Source organism: Lissotriton helveticus, chromosome 5_1 (genome assembly GCF_964261635.1).
Source record: "Lissotriton helveticus chromosome 5_1, aLisHel1.1, whole genome shotgun sequence".
NCBI classification, from domain to species: Eukaryota; Metazoa; Chordata; class Amphibia; order Caudata; family Salamandridae; genus Lissotriton; species Lissotriton helveticus.
The window spans coordinates 497,879,819-497,899,299 of record NC_136065.1 but is presented as its reverse complement, the minus strand read 5'-3'; the positions used below and the strand labels follow the sequence as shown (position 1 = coordinate 497,899,299).

Sequence of the window (19,481 nt, the reverse complement as noted above, 5' to 3'; positions counted from 1 at the left end):
GATTTATCCTAGCTAGAGATAACCTCTATATCCCATATTTTAAATAATAATAAGGAGACTTGTAAAGCGCATAGCTACTTCAAAATAAGTGTCCCAGTGCTGCAGTCTAAGCTCCCATGTGCTACACACTTGTAGACAACAACAGATCAATTCTATTTGAACAGCCATGATCTAATTTTTTTTACTAAAAAGGAGTCCCAGTGGGGCCTGTCGGATGGAAAGAGGCAGCCAATTCCATAGCTACGAAGCCAGAAAACTAAAAGAGCTGCCACCAAGGCGCACTCTTCTCACTTTCACAATCTAAACCCTGCGTGCCCCCGAGGAGTATAGGGTATGATGAAAGGCTTATGTACCAAGGGCCACTGTTTGTCGAGGCTTTGTAGCAGTAGCACAAAGCCTTGAAAGAGGTCCTCTGCGTCACAGAAAGCCAGTGTAACTTGGCTAGTGAAGATCCCATGAAGACACATTTCGGAAGATTGAGTAGTAGACAAGCCACTGCGTTCTGCACTCATAGTCACATCATGCGTGACAGGGACACACCCAGATACAACACATTGCAGTAGTCCAGCCTTGATATAATTAAGGCCTCAGCCACTGTTTTTCTCGCAGCCTCTGGGAGCAAATCCAGGACCTTTTTCAGGGTCTTAGGGATTCCAAATCATTTCCCAGCCAATGCTGCGCAGCTTCTGATCAAACCGGATTGCCAGGTTTTTAACCTAGGGCTTGGGGCTGGGTAAAAGGCCAAGAGCTTCAGGCCACCAAGATGTCGACCAGATGTTAGGTTGTTTTCTCAGAATCAGGACCTCTTTCTTCCTTGCATTCAACTTTAAGCAATTTTGCTCCATTCACCTGACAACCTCCCCCAGACGCAGCCTAAGTGAAATAGCTGTGCTTGCAGTATCTTGGGAGAGGGTGATGATCAGCTGAGTGTCATCAGCATAAGTGATTACTGTGAACCTATAACTTTCAATGATCTTAGACAGGAGAGCATATAAATGTAAAATAAGGTTGTACTCAGGTAGGAACCCTGAGGTATTCCTTGCTGCAGAATAAACACTTTGGAGTAGTGTGGTTTTTGACACACCTAGAAGGCGTTCCTCTGAAAATAGAAAGCAACCCACCGTAAGGCCATATGCCCTACCCCACATCTCCACAGCTGCTCAATGAGCAGCTTGTGCGATATTGTGTTGAATGCCGCAATGAGATCGAGCATCAGGAGAGCGTCAGCGTCTCCTGCGTTCAAGATTTAGCGTATGGAATCTGAGGCTAACAGCAGGGCCAAATCTGTACTGTGGGACAGGTGGAACCCCGACTGTGTCCGGTGAAGACGATCCTTAGTCTCAATAAATTGAGAAGGCTGTTGTTTTACATGTTTCGCCATGACTTTAGTCAACAATGGCAGCAGTAAAACAGGTCCGTAGTTTTCCGAATTGGTAGGTTCCAACAGCAGCATTTTGAGCAGAGCAACTATCATTGTATGCTTCCGCTCCTTCAAAACTCGGCCCACCGCCAGAGAACTATTCACTAGTTCAATGACCAAAGCAACACTGCTTCTACACCGTGTTCTAAAATAGAGGGCGAAACTGGATCAAGTGGAGAATCCGACTTGACAGACATAATCAAGGCAGACATCTCCTCAAACTCTACTGGTTTGAAATGCTGCAACACTGAGCTATTATCCGTAGGTTCGAACCATGAATTCAGGCATGCGGATATTCTCTGTGCGAATTCAGGCATGCGGATATTCTCTGTGCTCCACAGGAAAAGCGTCATAGATTCTTGCCACCTTGTCTGAAAAAAACTGAGCGAGGGTATTGCAACCCTTCTCTTAGGTCACAGTGGATTGTGAGACTCAGGACAAAAAGGTAAGAGACTTAACAATACCAAACACTTCTCATGAGGAATTCTGCGCTAAGAGTATTTTGTTACAGCAGTGATCCCCGCAAACGTGCTTGATGTGCCCATGATACTGTTTGAGCGCTGCCAAATAGTTTATTTTGCTGATGGGATCATATGCCCTATGCATTCAAAGCGCTTACAATTCATTTTCAGGCCTCGGAGTTCCTCATTGAACCATTCTGCAGTTGGTTTCTGTCTTTGAAAGGTTCGGTGGGTCAGAGGGGCTATTGGGTCAAGGGCCCCGGAGATTCAATTTTCCAGTTGGAGATTATCTCCTTCAACATATCCGGACAATCTATGCTGGCTGACATTCATTGCTTTGGTAAAACTGAAAGCAGTCACTTTAGACCACTGATGTACTCGTGCTGTGTGGGCAAGAAGATGCCCAGAAGAAGAATAGGAATCAACCTACCTTCTTCTTTTGGAAGCATGTGTCTGACATCAAAGACCAAGGATTTATGCTTTATTCGGTCATTGATGACTACCATCCCTGTGTCAGTTGTAAGCACCGGGCTGAAGATGCCGCTGTTACCACTAGATGTCGCTTCAGATACAGTTTGCTACTTACCATTTTCTGATAAGGACATCCTTCCGCAGATTCTTCCCCTTATGAATTATCCTCCCAGACTTCAGAATAGTCTAGAAAATCTTTTCCTCAGCAATATCTCTCTAGCTTTTCCAGGTGGTACCATTCAGTCTCAAATGCCTCTGGTCATGAAGATACCAGAGTATGTTAGGCACAAACCGTTGTACTGACATAAGTGCACGTTTTTTACGTGTATCGTTGATTTATTCTTAAGCTTGCTGTTGGTGATCCACTGACAAGGTTCCTCAGCATTCAGATATAAACTAGGTCTTCTCCAAATTTTGGTTTTTCAAGCCTTTCTGTAGAAACTGCAAGAAAATTACCCTTTTGTTACCATGTGACATCTTCATGTGGTGTCTGGGAGTAGAGCTGCACCCTGTGATTCTTGTGTCTCCATGCAATCGAAGGCCACCAGGGAGTGGAAGTCCAAGTTGTTGTTGGCTAAGCCCTGTGAGGAGATTCACAAGCGATCTCCTGCGCACAGGGTCTATTCTATTTGCAGACATTTCATCGGGATAAACTCTTACACACTCTTGATGCCGGTGTTTTCCCCGTGGTACTTTCCATTTTTGTTTAATAGGCTCTGTAGTGCAGACAACAAAATGTCAGTCAGCAAAAAACAAAACGCAGCACCAAGTCCGCAAACCATCTTAAATTACCTGTAAGAAAACGATCTTCTACATGACCCTTCCATAAAAAGCATCAAAGGAAGAAAACATAAACGTATTCCTCTAGTAAATGGTTCCTGCTCCCATGACTGTTCAGAGTCTCAACACTGTTCCCTGACTTCGGACTCTTCCTTTTCTTCAGACAAGTTCCTGCCTTTAAAAAAGAGGAAATAAGAATTTGTGTGCCTCTCTGCCGATCTGGCGCAGATAGTGCCCTCCCAGCTTGCTGCGCTGGGTCTTGCACTCAAGGAGAGGACATTCTGAGGGTCTTGGCTACTTCAACAGCTCTAAACACCTCCCAATGCCACTCGTCCACAAGCTTCTTCCCCTGTTGCTTAAGAAGGAGAAGCCTGCGAAGGTGCTGTCCTACATTCGTTTCGGAATCTCCTTCAGTCATTGCTTACTTTTGCCAAGCACCAGTTCTTCACGTCTCAGGCATACAGTAACCGGTACTTTGCCTGAGCTGGGTTGCATTATTTCCTTGGTTAATCGGCATTTCTCATTCCTTGCTCTTTGGAAGGTATTGCTGTAGGACTCATTCATAAACTTGGGTAATCTTGGAAAAATGTATCCATCATCAGACAAATTTGCCCATCTTTGGTAACAATATTCTGATTGATAAATAATCTTCCTGCATATTTCTCACCTCCTTCTGATTAGTTAACGGTGAGTGTAATAAGGTCCGAGTTAAGCACACATGTCATGTGCTGTATATGTCACTGCTTTTGCTAGATACCAATGTCCGAGTACTGGGTGGTGCTAACTGCAGCGTTGTTCTGTCCGAAGGGGAAGTCACGGCTGATGATGCCACCTGGCAGCTCTGGAGAAATATTGCTGGGGAAATGTTTTTCCAGATTATCTGAAGCCTGGAAGGATAGTTCATAGGGTGTGAATGTACAGAAAGAATATGTACCCCCCAGAAATAATGTTGCCAAAGATATGTACCTTTATATTCTGTATAGAAAAAATATATTTTTGCAATACAATTGTATTTAATTTCCCTGCTATTGATCATATTCAGTAGTGTACCCCTGTCAGATATCAGTTACATCTCTCTTACTCTCATTATGTCTCTCTCTCACTCTTGCACCACTTATTGTTGTTTATCGCCAATTCTAACACGACTCTCTTCTCGTCAGCCATTCTAATCTAAGTCAGATACCCATGTAAATGACTTGTATCTACTACATTAAATATAAAGGATTTAACATTGACTTGTTTTTTTCTGCTCCTGTTTCATGTTGTTGCTGTGACAGTCACGCAGCCAGCATCTTATAGACAGTTTCTCACCAGTAAGGATCTTCTCAGGGACCCAGCCCGTATGTTCACCTGTTTTGACCCTCCTACACTCCATCTCTTGCAAGCTTGAAAATGTTATCTAGGGATAGTGCCATGCATGAGATTTAGGTGCAACAGAACTTTCCCTGTATCTTCCGTCAACAACAATCAGAGAGAACTAACATTATTTACTGTGTTACATTCTCCTCTGAGATATTTCAGCACCTGTAGCATTCCTCTATTAAATTTTACTTTGTATATCATTCCTCTCCCTTAAACAGCCTATTCTATGCAGGTTTCATAATAATGTAACTTTATTCTTCATGCAACACTCCACTTACATGCAGTATTCCTCACTGTTTAGCATTGTAGTTTGTACAGTATTCCTTTCTATGCAAGGTTCCACTCCATATGCATTCTACTTCATGCAGCATTTCATTCAATGCAACATTTCAATCCCTTCAATGTTGTACTCTGGATGTAACATTCCATTTCCAGGTAAAATTCCACTCTCTGTAACCTTTCTCTAACATCGCACTTCTTGGAGCGCCTCCGTGTACTGAAGATTCTAATTGTTGTAGCCTTCCACTCCATGATGTGTTTGATACCCAGAGATATCTGCAGAGGGCGTGCCCTTACACATTGAATTATTTTACCAGCTGAATCTTGGACAGCAGATATAGTTGTTATAATGTTTCCTCTCTAAAAACTATGAAAAACATGAGTCATAGATTCAGAACTCAATGTAGCCAACTCACTGTCATTCTAAGGTTGATAACAGCAATAAATTTTATTGTTGAGGAAGCGGCCGGGCCCTCGTCAGTCTAATAAAATAATATTAATAATAATAATATTGGCGGAAAACTAGAATAATTTTTGATCTCAAAAAGCCACATTGATATAGCGATCCCAGGCACTTAATGGGATTACCTTTTGGGTGTCCAGCTTGTGAACAGGAATAATGGTGTCACTCACAGTGAAGTTAGCTAATGGCAGAAGTGGGTTGTCCCTTTGCCCCATGCGGTAGTAGGTAGAAGAAAAATGTGAATGACAGAATTGCAGACCAAGGAATGAAGAGGACTAGCTAAAATTCCCCCAAAGGTATATTGTACATAAAATGTTAGTATAATCAAAAGGTCTTGGCTAAAGCAGAACACTGTTGAGTTTAGTTATTAAAGAATCTGTTAATTACTGTTATTTACTTGCAAGACTGTAGTTTAAAAGGACAATTAGAGCACTGTTGCAACAGACAGCAAATAGCCAAATCTATGCCTTGTGCAAATGTTGTTGACCTTTAGTGGCCCTTGTGTACTGTCCATGTTAATCCCATTTTGTTAAGTCAACTATTATTCAACTGATTAAGGTGGTTCAGTGGAGTGTATTAGTTAATTTGCAGTGTTTTGCATTAAGGTTCGTACTCCGACCATGTAACCGAATAACAGCTGCACATAAATAAAACCACTCTTTATTTAAATTTAACATGTGCGCTCAATGAATCTCAATCTGGTTTACTCTTCTAGAAGACCATGTGTGTTTGTTAGACTGCATTGTAGTGGATCTACAGGACATGGATATCTTTGCTGCCGAAAGATACCCCAGAAATTACTTTGATACCGCTGAAAACCTTGCCACCGATTTGATCTTCCCTTCGTTTCTTGTCAGACAAAAGGGGGAAAGTTTGTTAGCTGAGCGCTGCAGATTAAAGTTAAAAGTGGAAAGGAACTTGGACAGGTGAGTGTTCTAAATCAATGCATTGAATTCCTGTTTGTGCCCTTCTGGCCACTTATAATTAGTAGAACGAAAATGGTTAATTTTTGTCTCAGTGAAAATAACCAGATTAAATACAATCTGTTCATAATGATGTACTACAATTAAATTGAAAAATAAAAATTGTATTTGTTGCGCATGTGAACTGTTGTCTTTTTCTACTTTTGTTAATGCAGATTTGAAAGTGAAATCTATTGATGTTAGAGTAATGTACCACATTAGAATCGTGCTAATTATTGCTTACCTTCGACTTGTTAGTACAGGGAGGTAGTGGCCAGTATTAGTCCTTGGATGGGCATTTAGCGCTCTAATTAAATCCAAAGTGTTCTCAGCTTAATATGAATATCAACTGTTGTTAAAACATTTTTGAAGCAACAGGTTATTATCATTCATAATGACTGCAGAAACCCTGAAAAATAAATTAGCTTCAATATTATGCTCAATGCCTATCTGGATTAAACTGATTTGTGTGTGTCTGTCAGTATCAGTGGCAAACTTATTGCACGGCTGTGAGAGGAATAAAAATGACTGAGGGTTAATAGGTTAACAATGGGTACCTTTGTAGGGGTTAGAAAGATGGCTGCCTCCTTAAGCAACTTGCATTCTGAAGAGAAAGGAAAAAGAAATTCACTCAGGAACTTTAAATACTCTGGTGATGTTTCCTTAAATTCTGAATTGACTGCAAATTTCGAGAAGCACACTCTCTCTGATCCATACTGTAAGAGAGCTTACTATGAATAGAGTCCAAGCTGATGCCTGGACAGGTTGCATTAAAATCAGACCAGAGAAGTGATATATGCCGAGAGGCTGCTTCTGATTTCACACACTATCAAGGATCCAGGCATCAGCCTCCTTCTATATCACCTCACCCATTCAGGGTACTAGATAGAGCAGCAAGGGTGAATCTTGTATCTGAAAGAAACACGTTAGTTAGATTCCTTACCTTAGAATATCCCCAGGCGTCAGGCTGGATCCGGAAAGTTTTGCGTAGCAGTACCTTGCGAGTCGGTAGGCGTCGTCTGCGGCTCCGCGTCCGTCGCCGGCGTCGTTGGCGCCTGGATGACGTCGTCGGAGTACTTAGACGCCGCCCTCGGGCGCTGACGTCCGTTCTTTTTTCCTCGCCAGCAAGTGCAGGTCCGGAAAAAGCAGTACAGTAGTCACTTTTTGGCTAAACTTTTTCGATCCTTTTTTATCACTACTCAAGTCTTTACGACTCTCGGTGCCGGTAGGGATGCCCGGGTTCAAGCCCTGTACCGACTGCAACCGACTGATGTTGGTTACCTATCCCCACCGCCGGTGCCTCTATTGCCTTGGGGCCGACCACGACGACCGGTCGTGCCCCGACTGCCGGGCCTTGACATTGAAGGCTAGGCGGGAGCGGTCCCGTAAGCGCTTCGAGCTCCGGCAGTGGGCCCCGCGCCGCTCCAGGTCCCGGTCCAAGAGGGGGTCGAGGGACCGGTCGCGGGGCCACAGTCATCGAAGCTCGGCAATGCGTCACCATTCGTCGGGCTCCAAGTCCTCAGGTAAGAGGCACAAGAAGTCGAAGAGACGACATCGCTCTTCCGACTCCCCCCGACGCTCGCGCGATGCGGCCGGGGGTTCGGGCGACACCGCGATCAGCACCATACCCGCCGGTCCCTGGGCTGAACGCCGGAGGAGATCGAGGCCTTCCTCATGGCCATGAGGTCCCACTCCTCCGTTGGGTCCCGCGGGAACGCCTCCGGGCCCCGCAGCCCCGACTGGGAGTCTATGCGGGCCGGGTGCTTCGGCCCCGGCGCCATCGGGTGCTTCGGCCCCGGCGCTGTCTGCGACTTCGGCGCCCCAGGCCCCCGCTGGATCCGGTTCTGGATCCGGGTCGCCGCTGGTCGACCTTACGACCCCGCCGGCGTCAACCCCCAGCGAGTCCCCCTGGCGCCGTCCCTGATCCCTCCCTCGGTCCGAATTCGGCACCCCATTCAACGCTGGCTGAGGAGCAATTCTTCTTTGATCCGGCTCCATCCTTTGACCCTGAATTTTAGGAGATGGAGGACGAGGGGGATTGGGTGGGGTCTGAGGACCCTCTGACACAGGAGTGTCAGTCATTTCAGGACTGGACAGACGAGCTAGGGGAAGCCAGTGGTCTTGACACTTCACCTGACACTGGCTTTGTCTCCCCTCCTACCATGGCTGCTTATAGTGTGGTGCTGATGAGGGCGGCCAAGGCATTGGCGCTTACGCTCCCCGTCGCAACTGTGAGGTCTAACATCCTCACTGAGGTCCTTAAACCGCAGACAGGCTCTCCGGAGCCTCTACTGCCGTTTAATGAGGCTCTCATGGACGTCCTGTTGGGCAACTGGTCCAGGCCCGCTACAGGTCCCCCTGTAGATAATAATGTCGCCAGGTGCCACCGCCCAGCTCCAGGCAACCCTATCTTCCTGTCCACCCACCCCACCTCTACTTCCCAATCTACATTCCCGACTGCACCCCCAGATCGGGAATCCAAAAGGTATGAACAGTTCGGCAAGAAACTATTCTCCTCCCTCAGTTGTGGGTTGCGGTCAGTCAACACCGCTTGCCTTGTGGGCCGTTATACCCACTCTCTGTGGGATACGGTTGCGTTCGTGCTGCCAGAGTGCCCGGAGGAGGCCCGAGCGAAACTCGCGCAAGCCCTCGCGGAGGGACGAGACGCAGTGCGGTATTCCATACGATGTGGGCAGGATACCATGGACTCGCTGGGCAGTGCGATGTCAACGACGGTGGCGGTTCGCCGCCACGCCTTGCTGAGGTCCGCCAACTTCTCGGCTGATGTCCAGAACACCCTCATGGACATGCCGTTCGATGGCAGCCACCTCTTTGGTGGCAAGGCAGATCATGCGCTTGAATGCTTCAAGGACTCCAGGGCTACGGCCAAGTCCTTGGGGCCTCTCGGGCCAGCGTCAGCAGTAGTCTGCCTTTCGCTCCTTTCGTGGCCAAGGAAGGGGCGCTCCTTCACATCCTGCCAGCCACGGGACGCAGTCTAACATCCAACGCGGCGGCGGACGTGGTAACTGCCGTGGCGTTCCCAGGGGACAACGACGAGGCCAGTCCACATCCACCCCTGCAGCATCTGCCTCAAAGTCTTCCTAGTCCGAGCTTTCAGGCCCATTCGACGCAATGGGCGGCAGGGTCCGCCATCACCTCCTCCACTGGCACTGGCACACCATCACATCGGACAGGTGGGTGCTGCAAATCGTCCGAAGGGGCTACTCCCTCCCCTTTGAGACGACCCCTCCAGCCATGCCACCGCAGTCCCATCGCATGTAGGCGGATCACTTGCAACTTCTGCAAGAGGAAGTATCAGGCCTCTTGGCCAAGGAGGCCACCGAGCGCGTTCGCCGGAAGTAGGTCGTGGTTGTTATTCCCACTACTTTCTGGTCCCCAAGAATGGCAAAGGGGGCCTACGCCCTATCTTGGACCTGCGGAACGTCAACGGCTTCCTGCGGAAGGAGAAGTTCAAGATGCTGACTTTGGCTCAGGTCTTAGCTGCCCTAGACCCCGGACACTGGATGGTAGCGTTGGACTTGCAGAACACTTATTTTCACATCCCCGTCCTGCCGGCCCACCAGCGCTACCTGCGGTTCACGGTAGGCCACAAGCACTTTCAGTTCACCAGGCTCCCCTTTGGCCTTACCAGCGCCCCACGGGTGTTCACGAAAGTGATGGTGGTGGTCGCAGCTCATCTGCGCAGATTAGAGGTGTCAGTCTTCCCCTATCTCGGCGACTGGTTGTTGAAGGCGGGCTCGCCCCAGACATTTGTCAGCCACCTCCAGACTACGGCCGACCTCCTGCACTTGCTGGGGTTTTCTATCAATGTGCCGAAGTCACACCTGTGTCCCTTTCAAAAGCTCCTCTTCATCTGAACGGTTCTGGATTCAGCGCAGTTTCGGGTTTATCCTCCCGAACAGTAGGTTCGGGATATTCAGGCTCCGATTCCGATCTTTCAGCCTTTATCCCGGGTCTCGGTCAGGTTGACGCTGCGGCTTCTGGGGCTGATGGCCTCCTGCATCCTTCTGGTGCATCACGCCAGCTGGCGGATGCAGGCTCTGCAGTGGGACCTGAAGTTTCAGTGGGCCCAGCATCAGGGTAACCTGTCCGACTACGTCCTGATCTCGGAGGGCACTGCAAGACAGTTGCAGTGGTGGCTCACGGACCGCGATTGGGTCAGCGGCAGATCCCTCTCCCTACCCCAACCGGAGCTCGTAGTTGTGACGGATGCGTCCCTCCTGGGCTGGGGTGCCACATGGGAGAGGCAGAGATGAGAGGCGTCTGGTCTCCTGCGGAGTCCCGGCTCCACATCAACCTTCTGGAGCTGCGGGCGATCCGGCTTGCACTGAAGGCATTCCTTCCCTCTGTCCGGGAAGTGTAGTGCAGGTGTTCACGGACAACACCGCCGACATGTGGTACTGCAACAAACAGGGCGGGGTGGGGTCGTGGACCCTTTGCCAGAAGGCTCTGCACCTCTGGCAATGGCTGGAACACCAGGGCGTCACCCTGGTGGTTCAGCACCTGGCAGGTTCACTGAACGCCTGGGCGGACGAACTCAGCCGCCGGTGCATGATGGATCACGAATGGCGTCTGATTTCGGATGTGGCGCAAGGCCTCTTTCAGCAGTGGGGAGAGCCTTGGTTAGATCATTAATGGGCCAGAACCTCTTTTATTTCACTTATCGATACATGCATCCTAATTGAGGTCCAACTATACAGTTGGACCTAGTAGGCTTTTGAATATTTTTTATTTTTTGTACCGACCAAGAGAGGGAGACGCCCACTCTTCTCTGGGCGTCAACCCTTCGCTACATAAACACAGCGACGTGTCTGTCTTTTGTTTCAATTGTATCCCTTACAGACTCTATTCGCGCTGGACAGGAGATCGCTTTTCACCTGTGATACACGAAGGCATTTAAACCTCGCCAGGGCAGGGGCTCACATCAACAGAGTTCCGATGTAGGCCAAGTAGGTGTATACACGGGTCTCGAGCTTTGACGGAGTAAGTGGGGATGACGGGGATCCTAAATCTTCTGACCGCTGGGGGGGTCACCTTCTAATTATACAACTATATAAGTTATGTTTTGTATGTCTCCTTTACGCAAATTAGTGTGTGACTAAAAGCCGGACCCCTCCCGATAACTCATGAGGTTTTTCTCTGACAAAACCAGAGTAAGAATTAATACGTTTTTAACCTTTTCTTTGCACAATTATCACCTCAGTGAACCCATGCAATTATCCCGCTATTGAATTCTGGACACAGTAGCGGGTACCATTGTAACGACAATTACACATCACAGTTCCGTCACGAACCGTATCTCACTGCCGCTTAATACCCGTTTAGAGCACGGGCACGACAGAACCACATCATTTGAATGTGTGTTATCTGAAGCTAATTCTCATGTATGTGTGCTTGTTTGTATTGTCTATGTGTTTTTTACCCACCAAAGGCACAAAATCGTTAGAGGCAATTCTCCTCTTACCTATATCGCATCTTAGCAGTGCATCACATACCTGGTCGCATATACTCCATAGACTACGTTTTAATTACTTTTTCGCATAGGGGTCCTGACGAAAGCCAGATCAATATGAGGCCTGGCTAAAACATATACAATACGAACGCCAAGATCAAGACGTGCGCTGTCGAAAGTGCACCTTACAGTCCGACCCACATAAGGCGGACTAACTTTATATAGGAAGTCAAGAGAAGGGAGTGTTTCCTGGGATGCGTACAGCATTGCCTCTGAGCAAGTTATAAAACTATTCTTTTTTCTATCACTGGAAAGCCACATATCCCATGACTTAAGGGAATGATAAGAGCTTTGTGCAGTAACGCTGAGAAGGGTCATAAGGATTTTAGATATTCCAAACCTGAACGGCTACTACCGAAGGGCGGGCTTTTGATAAAATACAGGTCTATTTTCATCTGCAAGTTCGTTGAAACAATAGTGTGACAGTGAGAACGGACAGCCTAGAACTGATTGTTTTTTTTTTTTACACGTATGATGGAGGAGTAATATCCCGCTAAAATTCTTGTCCTGAAGAAGGTGGTTGTATATATCCCTCTATTCCACCGAAACGCGTCAACGCTACTTGTTGATAAGGAATCCAACAGGGAGGAGCCGTAAGGATAGGAGCAGGGCTCTCACCTGGCTTTTTCCCCTGAATAATAGGATTGGACCTTTATAGATAACAGAATTCTTTCTGTGTCAACAGGGTTTCCTCTTGTAGATTCAATAGTTTTTGTGTTCTTCATCATGTAGTGCTATTGTACTGTATATGTATACTGTTTTAACCAATGAGTAAGGAATTGTACTGTCTCCAACTCTAAGAGCGGGAGAAGTGTTTTTATAAAATCGGGAAAAAAAATCTTTTATTTGTGATTTCAATAAACCATAAAATTTGTATGTGCTATACCTTAATCTCAGTGGGCTTATTTTGCTTGACCTTCTCTAGTTTTTAAGGGGGCCTGTGCCTTTGGTACCGTTATACCCTTTAGGTTGTTTGCACTTGAGTATGAGTTTGGTTATTTTGATGAACGTGAAAATGGTGTAACTATATTTAAGATTATAGGGGAATATTGTGGTTTCACATGTTGACCACACTGGATGTGGGAGACTTAGTCAGCTCCACTCACATCCGCCGCCTTGCTTTTAATACTGCCAAGGGCCCATCAGTAAAATAACCCTTGTGTATAGTGGGAACCTAGGACAGTTTTTTACCTATACCCACACACTTTCACTGCACACTCACTAATCAATACCCGCTCCGCTGTAAACCGGCATCGCAGCACACGCTCGGTGCCACCGGGTGGGTCCCGATGATAAAGCATGCCACCAACTAGGTTGGTGGGTGAGGGCTTTCATAAGAAACAGATGTTTTATTTACCCCAGAAACACACATCTTGAGCTTCCATTTAACAGCTAGTTCTTCTTGATTATTCACATTTACTTTAGGGGAAGAGAACTAGCCTCTCTGTCCTCTCTCTCTCTCTCATTGATACTTATATTATTTAATGAAAGATACCAATACTGGAAAACTGTAGTTACAGGTAAGTAACTTGTTTTCTTCCTCGACATTCCAGAAAACCTATTGATTAGTAATACTGCATAAGGGAAGTTTCCTTGTTACTACTGATAATCCCTTGAAAAGTTGGACTTTAAGAGTGGAGCTGCATCTTTGATACTTATGATGTTCTCATGAGTAGCAAAATTCTGGGCTATGCAGGTGACTTGATGTTCCTGTGCATCTAATGAGTTATAATAATCGGGATGGGGTTGTTTCCCTGATACCCCTCCAATCAAAAGTAAACTAAACTTTTTTCTTTTGAATGATTTCCCATAAATAAATCCTTTTACTTCAAACATTTCCTGTGTGTCAACTGCCTGCAGTACCCAACCTGTTGCCCATTCCTTTCAGAAATGCTTTTATGAGTTCACTTGACATTGATGATGGTGTTGTTTTGTGAGGCTGTGACCTGAAAATCACTTCAAGCTGTCTGAAGTTCCCGTGATTGCTGGAGGCATGATCTGGGGACTACTATTTGGAAGGGCATGGGCTGTAGTGTGAAAAGTTGTAGGAAACATACTGCAAGAAGCTGTGGTGGTGGGATTCATGGCACGATGCGTTTTACCCCTGGGGCTTTGGTGTGATAAACTGAGGTTGCATTGAGTAAGCTGGGCAGAGTATTTGATTACCATGTGGAACCGTGACAACCATGTGTTGCTGCACTGCTTTGAGACGTAAGGTTTGTGGCAATGAGAATTCGGTGAGTCAAGCACTTGCATTCAGCACTAGGGTAATAAATGGAGCAGTTCAATAAGCTTTAATGCTGGATCACTCTGCATAGTAGACATGAGCAGTAGGAGCAGAGCTCTAAGGTGGAAGAAGGAATTGGAGTAGTGGGTGAAACTTTGCGATTGATCAGAATCAAGGATGAGGCCTAAGAGACCACCTTGGAACTTTGACATTTTCTGATGAAAGGCTGCTAGTCATAAGACCATTTCTATCATAATTTGGGGTAGCCACTTTGTGGCTCCAAATTTATTTGTTAGCGGTGTAAATGAATTATGATCTTACTACCAATACAGTGTTTCAACCTCTGTGAAATCTTGTAAGACCAGGAACCTGGAAAAGAGACCAGAGTCTTGCCTGTTATCTCAGGGCAGTGTCTATTTCTGAAGACCTACCTTTATTTCATTCCTAATTGGTTGCAGGTATATAACCTAGGACTTCTGCCTGTTCGGCAAGGGTTGTGCTCTTACAGTTTACAGACTCCAGGTTTCGCAGTGGAAATATTGCGTTATCTGTTTGTCTCAGAAACACTAGTAGGAAATGACCACCTTTTGTGTGACATCCCCCACCTTTATACCCTATCTGCTCTGCTGGCTTTAGAAGTCTATGCATTTAACCCTGCTAACCAGAAGTAGCACGCTGGTGCTCACTCTTTAAACTTAGTTGAATTGGTGTTTTCCTAATCGTATTCCATTTATATTGCCTGTACGCTCCTAATATAGGGTGTAGAAAGTTAAATGCCACGTGTGGACAGCAGCACTTTTTGTGGGCTCCACTATAGTGGCAGTATAGACATGACTGACGGCTGCAGCGTAAAGTATGTAGTGCAACCTGTTAAAATAACCCTTTTTGACAGGTAAAAACCTCCCTTTTGAATATTAAGAGTCACCCCTATGTACGCCTTGTTGCCCACAAGCCAGGGTTCATTGTATTTAAAAGTGAGACCTGTAGAAAACTAATGATACCATGTCCATGAAGTGACAAGACCCAAAAAGCTACTTTCACTTTGACAGGCCTGGCGGTCCTATGTAGAAAACTAGAGTACAGATTAAAATACTATATCTCGGGAATAGAATCAGCTAAAAAATAATTGTACCACTATTTCTAATAGTTATTACAAATCCATTTCAATGTTGAAGTCCGATTTTTACTAAATATTAAAGAAAAGGAACTTTTAGCAAGTTACCCTTTACATTCTTGAACTGTCAGAAAGCTAATTAGCATAGGCCTCTTCCAGCTCTCACCCTGGCTTAGCCTTGTGTAGTGTGATGTTCACTGTAGGTTCTAGTCTGCATTTGTTATCGTATGATAGTAGCATGTTACGCATACAGCAGAACCACTAGGCCTCCCAGATGTTGTTAGTTGCTTCTAACCAAGAGTTTGTTTGGTCCACAGGATCTCATCATTAAGTACAGTGGTTGTGGTAGATAGTCTGTAAATCTATCTTTTCTCATATCTGAGTAGTTAATGTTCAGTTACAGATAAGGAAAATCTTTCAATGATGTACTAAGAAAAGTCATTCTCCATATGTCTGGTGTTCTCGAAGTAACGCATCTGATCAGAATGTACACTTCATTGCTACTGTAATAATTTGTGTGTTACTTCAGCATCCAGTGTGTCTGAAGGCCAAGTTCAAGTTATTTTGTTGCTTTTGTCAGGGGACAGATGTTGCAGCGCCCGCATGGGAAATGGGCAGCGTCTGGTGGTAATTGTCACATTGTGTGTATACTTGGACTGGTGTTGATTTCGGACTACGCTAAGAATCATAACCTCCTGCACATCACTCAATCTGGCTTCAGGGCTAATTACAGTACGGAAACAACTCTGTTGGATGTTACGGAGCACATCAAGGAAAAGTTTGACCAAGGTGGCAGAGCTATCCTTAATTTATTGGACTGGTCAGCGGCATTTGACACAGTCCAATATGAGAAGCTCCTGGAGAGGTTGGATGATATTGGCATCGGCGGATCAGTGCTCACATGGCTAGCCTCCTTTCTTGAGGATAGAAGCCAGGAAATGTGGGCGCCCCCTTTTGCTTCCCCCATGCCAACACTGAAAGTGGGGGTCCCTTGGGCTCTGTTCTAAGCCCTACTCTCTTCAACCTTTACATGTCGCCCCTCGCATTTCTGGCGGAAGCCTGTAGGGCCAAAATATTTCTTACGCCGATGATACACAGTTGATCTACACCTGCAAGAAGGGAGTGGATTTTGATGGTGAAAGGTTCAGATCATGCCTCACTAAGGTGTTTAACTGGCTCAGTAGGAACCAACTTAAATGTAATGCCGAGAAATCGGAAATTGTCTTTTTTGGCTCTCCATCTGTGGTCGACTGGAGATTATGGTGGCCGGAGGAGATATCTCCACTCCACTCAGCCCAATCTACAGTTAAGAACCTTGGTATATAAATTGACAGCGCGCTCTCTGAGACCCCAAGTCCAGTCCTTTGTGGGTATCTGCTTTGACATGCTGCGTATGCTAAGAAAGTTCCTTCCCCTTCTCTCACTCGACACCAGGAAAACCGAAGTCCAGGCTCTGGTTACTTTCAGACTGGACTGTGCGAACTTTCTGTACCTGGGCCTTCCTGCGCTTCCAAGTGGTTCAGAATGCCGCGGGCAGACTGATCCTTAGGCTTAAGTCCAGGTGCCACATGGTCCCTCATCTTAAGGCATTACTCTGGCTCCTGATGAGCAACAGGATCAAGTTTAAGGCCCTGGTAATATTTTCCAAAGCCCTTCATTGTAGGAGTGCCGCCTACTTCAGGGCAAGAGACAGCCACTACTTGCCTGCCAGATCCTTGAGGTCATCCTCCATGGGCCTGACCTGCGTCCCCAGAGTATGCCTTGCCAGGGTGGGGGGCAGATCTTTCGGGCTGCTCGGATCTCAAGCGTGGAACCAATTACCGGTTTCTCTCCGATCTACTGCTGACCAGATTGTTTCTTAAGTATCGGCTCAAAACCTGGCTCTTTCAATGCTAGATCTGTGGGTCAGGTTTGTGTTAGAATGAGACTTTAGCGCCGGGACACTCTTGCTGAGTAGCCGTGCACTCTACAAATCCAGTTCATTCATTCATTCGCCGTCTTGGTCTTGTACACATCAAAAGATTTCTTAGTGACTTCCCTTTCTTGGAGGCATACATAGGTTTCCAGAAAGCTAATGTTCCGGCAGTGAGAACCTTCCAGTGTCTAGAATTTTTTTCATCTGATTGGAGTGTGTGCCAGAAGTCTCCCTTTGCAAGATGAGGAAATAACATAGCAAAAAGCCCCACTAACCCAAAGTATTAAAAAACCTGATGTAAAGTAGGGTCTTGTGAGGAGAAAAAATGTCTTTGCTCTGGCCTCAGGCACTGCTACAAAATAACACAGATAGGGAGAGATGCCACATTATGTATGTTACCATGTAAACCAGTGGCACCAGAACATTTTTACTAATTTAGGCAAAATGGGTTTTGGAATTTCAAGCAGAGCTTGTCCAGGGATAAAAAGCCTAACCCGAGAAAGAGGAACAACTAATAAAGGGTGCCATGGTGCCATCTAGTAAAGTCATTCCTTCTTTCAATAGGACTTCTTAGCCACCTTTTAAAGAAATCGGGAAAGAGCACAAATGTACTGATCTCAAATGTGAAGTTATACGTCTACAAGATCCTCTACGGGCACTAAAGGATAGATGACGTCCTTCCTTTCACAGACACTGTACGTCCACAGGAGTTGTTGGAAAAGTTGATCCCTACGGATGAACACTACACTGCTCATATGTTACTCTGTCTTCAGTTACCTAATGCATGCCCAAGGCGACCGAGGAAGCCGCACCTATTCAGTTAGCCATAATCCTTCCATTTAGCAGGACCAGTAGGTACTGTTAGAAACTGGATCATTATTTGGGGTTGGTGACTGCCCACTTCAAGGTATATTCGTAACTCTTCCACACACAAAAGGGCAGCCAGGCTATTAAAGAGGGCCTACTGGGAAATCCAAAGATTTTGGAGTGGACGCCTCACCCACTAGATACTGGCATGCCTATCCACACCCTGGTAGGATAGTACCACCAGGGCAGACTACACCACGAGTGAGAGTTCTTATATAAAATATCTTTCTGGCCAAAGTGGGGATCCAGTTGAAAAAAGAGAGTTATTAAAAAAGCCTCATGGTATACCCAGTCAGAATTACAATTTTCTTAATAGGGTATTGTGGGCTAAAAAAATATAAGTACAGGGTTGTAACTGAGCATTATTTTCTCAATCACCCATGATTTCTGCAATCATGTTTCGGCCCTAGCACAGAGCCCATGTGGTTCTGGGGCCTTCTCCAGGGCTGCATGTATATGTCCCTGCCTTTCTCTACAAGCATTCCATGGACCTTAATGTGGCATAAAGCTCTCACCTGAGTATGGATCCATTTGTTAAAACTCAATAGGCGTGCCAGTAGTGGTAACTTTTGTTCCTTTCTAGTCCTTCATAGCAAGGACGATTGAGTGTTCCACTGAGGAAATGCCCACATCTGATAGAGATATCTAGCCGCAGATTCCTTACTTTAAAGTTATCCCCAGTCGAAAGACTGGATCTGGATTTTTTCGTGAATAGTACTCCTGCCTGCTGGTTAAGTAGCATCGTTAGGCTCTGCGTGGCAACGTCCCTGCCAGAAGTGACTAGCTTGGTGCCTATCTAGCACCACCCCACTTTGCTTATGTCAGTTCTTTTCTTTCCGTGCCAGTCAGCACCGATCCAGAGAAGAGCTACCCCGAGTCACTTTATTGATTGACCTTTTCAGCTTTTGTCGAAGATTTTTTGAGACATTGTCTCCTGGTGTGGCAGAGATGTCTGCAAGTAAGGCTGATTTTAAGCCCTGTGGTGCCTGTCACCTGCAAATGTTGGTTACAGACTTACACCTCCTCTGCTTCCGGTATCTCGAGCACGATTACAACGGCAAGACCTGTTTCGATTTTGGTGCCATGCACCCCAAGGCCTTCAGGGAGCAGGTCCCAGGATCGGTCACGGAGCCATCGGTCTTCGTCGAAGTCGTCTGGGCGTTCAGTGAAGTCCATCAAAAAGAAGTCAAAGAGGTCCTTGACTTTGCCCCGTCAGTCTAAGTCATCCGACGAAATGAGGGAACGTCTGCATTTAAGGCCTGGCTTCGTGGTTGAGCCTGTGCCTAGGCCTTATGTTAATGTTATGTTATGTTAAACGTTTTGTAGAGCGCAACAGCTGCCCTGGCAACGGGGCGTCCCGGCGCTAAAACCAACATAACAACTGGGACCGAAACAGGAGGACATCTACCGGGGGGGAAAAAGGTAAGTTTTTATAGCTTTGCGGAAAGCCAATAGGTTGTTAATGCTACGAATATGGAGGGGAAGGGAGTTCCATAACTTAGCCCCTAGCAGTCTGAACGAGCGCCCTCCTACCCGGCAGTATTTCGTGTAGGGGACCAGGACTAGGTGTTGTCCTTTAGAGCGAAGATTTCGTTGGGGGTTATAAGGCGTAAGCAGTGGGCGCAGG

At 46.3% G+C, this 19,481-nt stretch overlaps 1 protein-coding gene across 2 annotated transcripts in view; it reads left to right on the top strand.

The window, feature by feature from the left end:
- VPS13D (vacuolar protein sorting 13 homolog D) overlaps nucleotides 1-19,481 on the top strand; it is a 2,979,414-nt gene that overhangs the window by 755,460 nt on the left and 2,204,473 nt on the right. For both annotated transcript variants that reach the window (XM_078642819.1, XM_078642818.1), the window contains exon 27: nucleotides 5,952-6,162. In XM_078642819.1, the coding sequence (XP_078498945.1) occupies nucleotides 5,952-6,162 (211 nt within the window). The remainder of the gene's footprint in view (nucleotides 1-5,951; nucleotides 6,163-19,481) is intronic.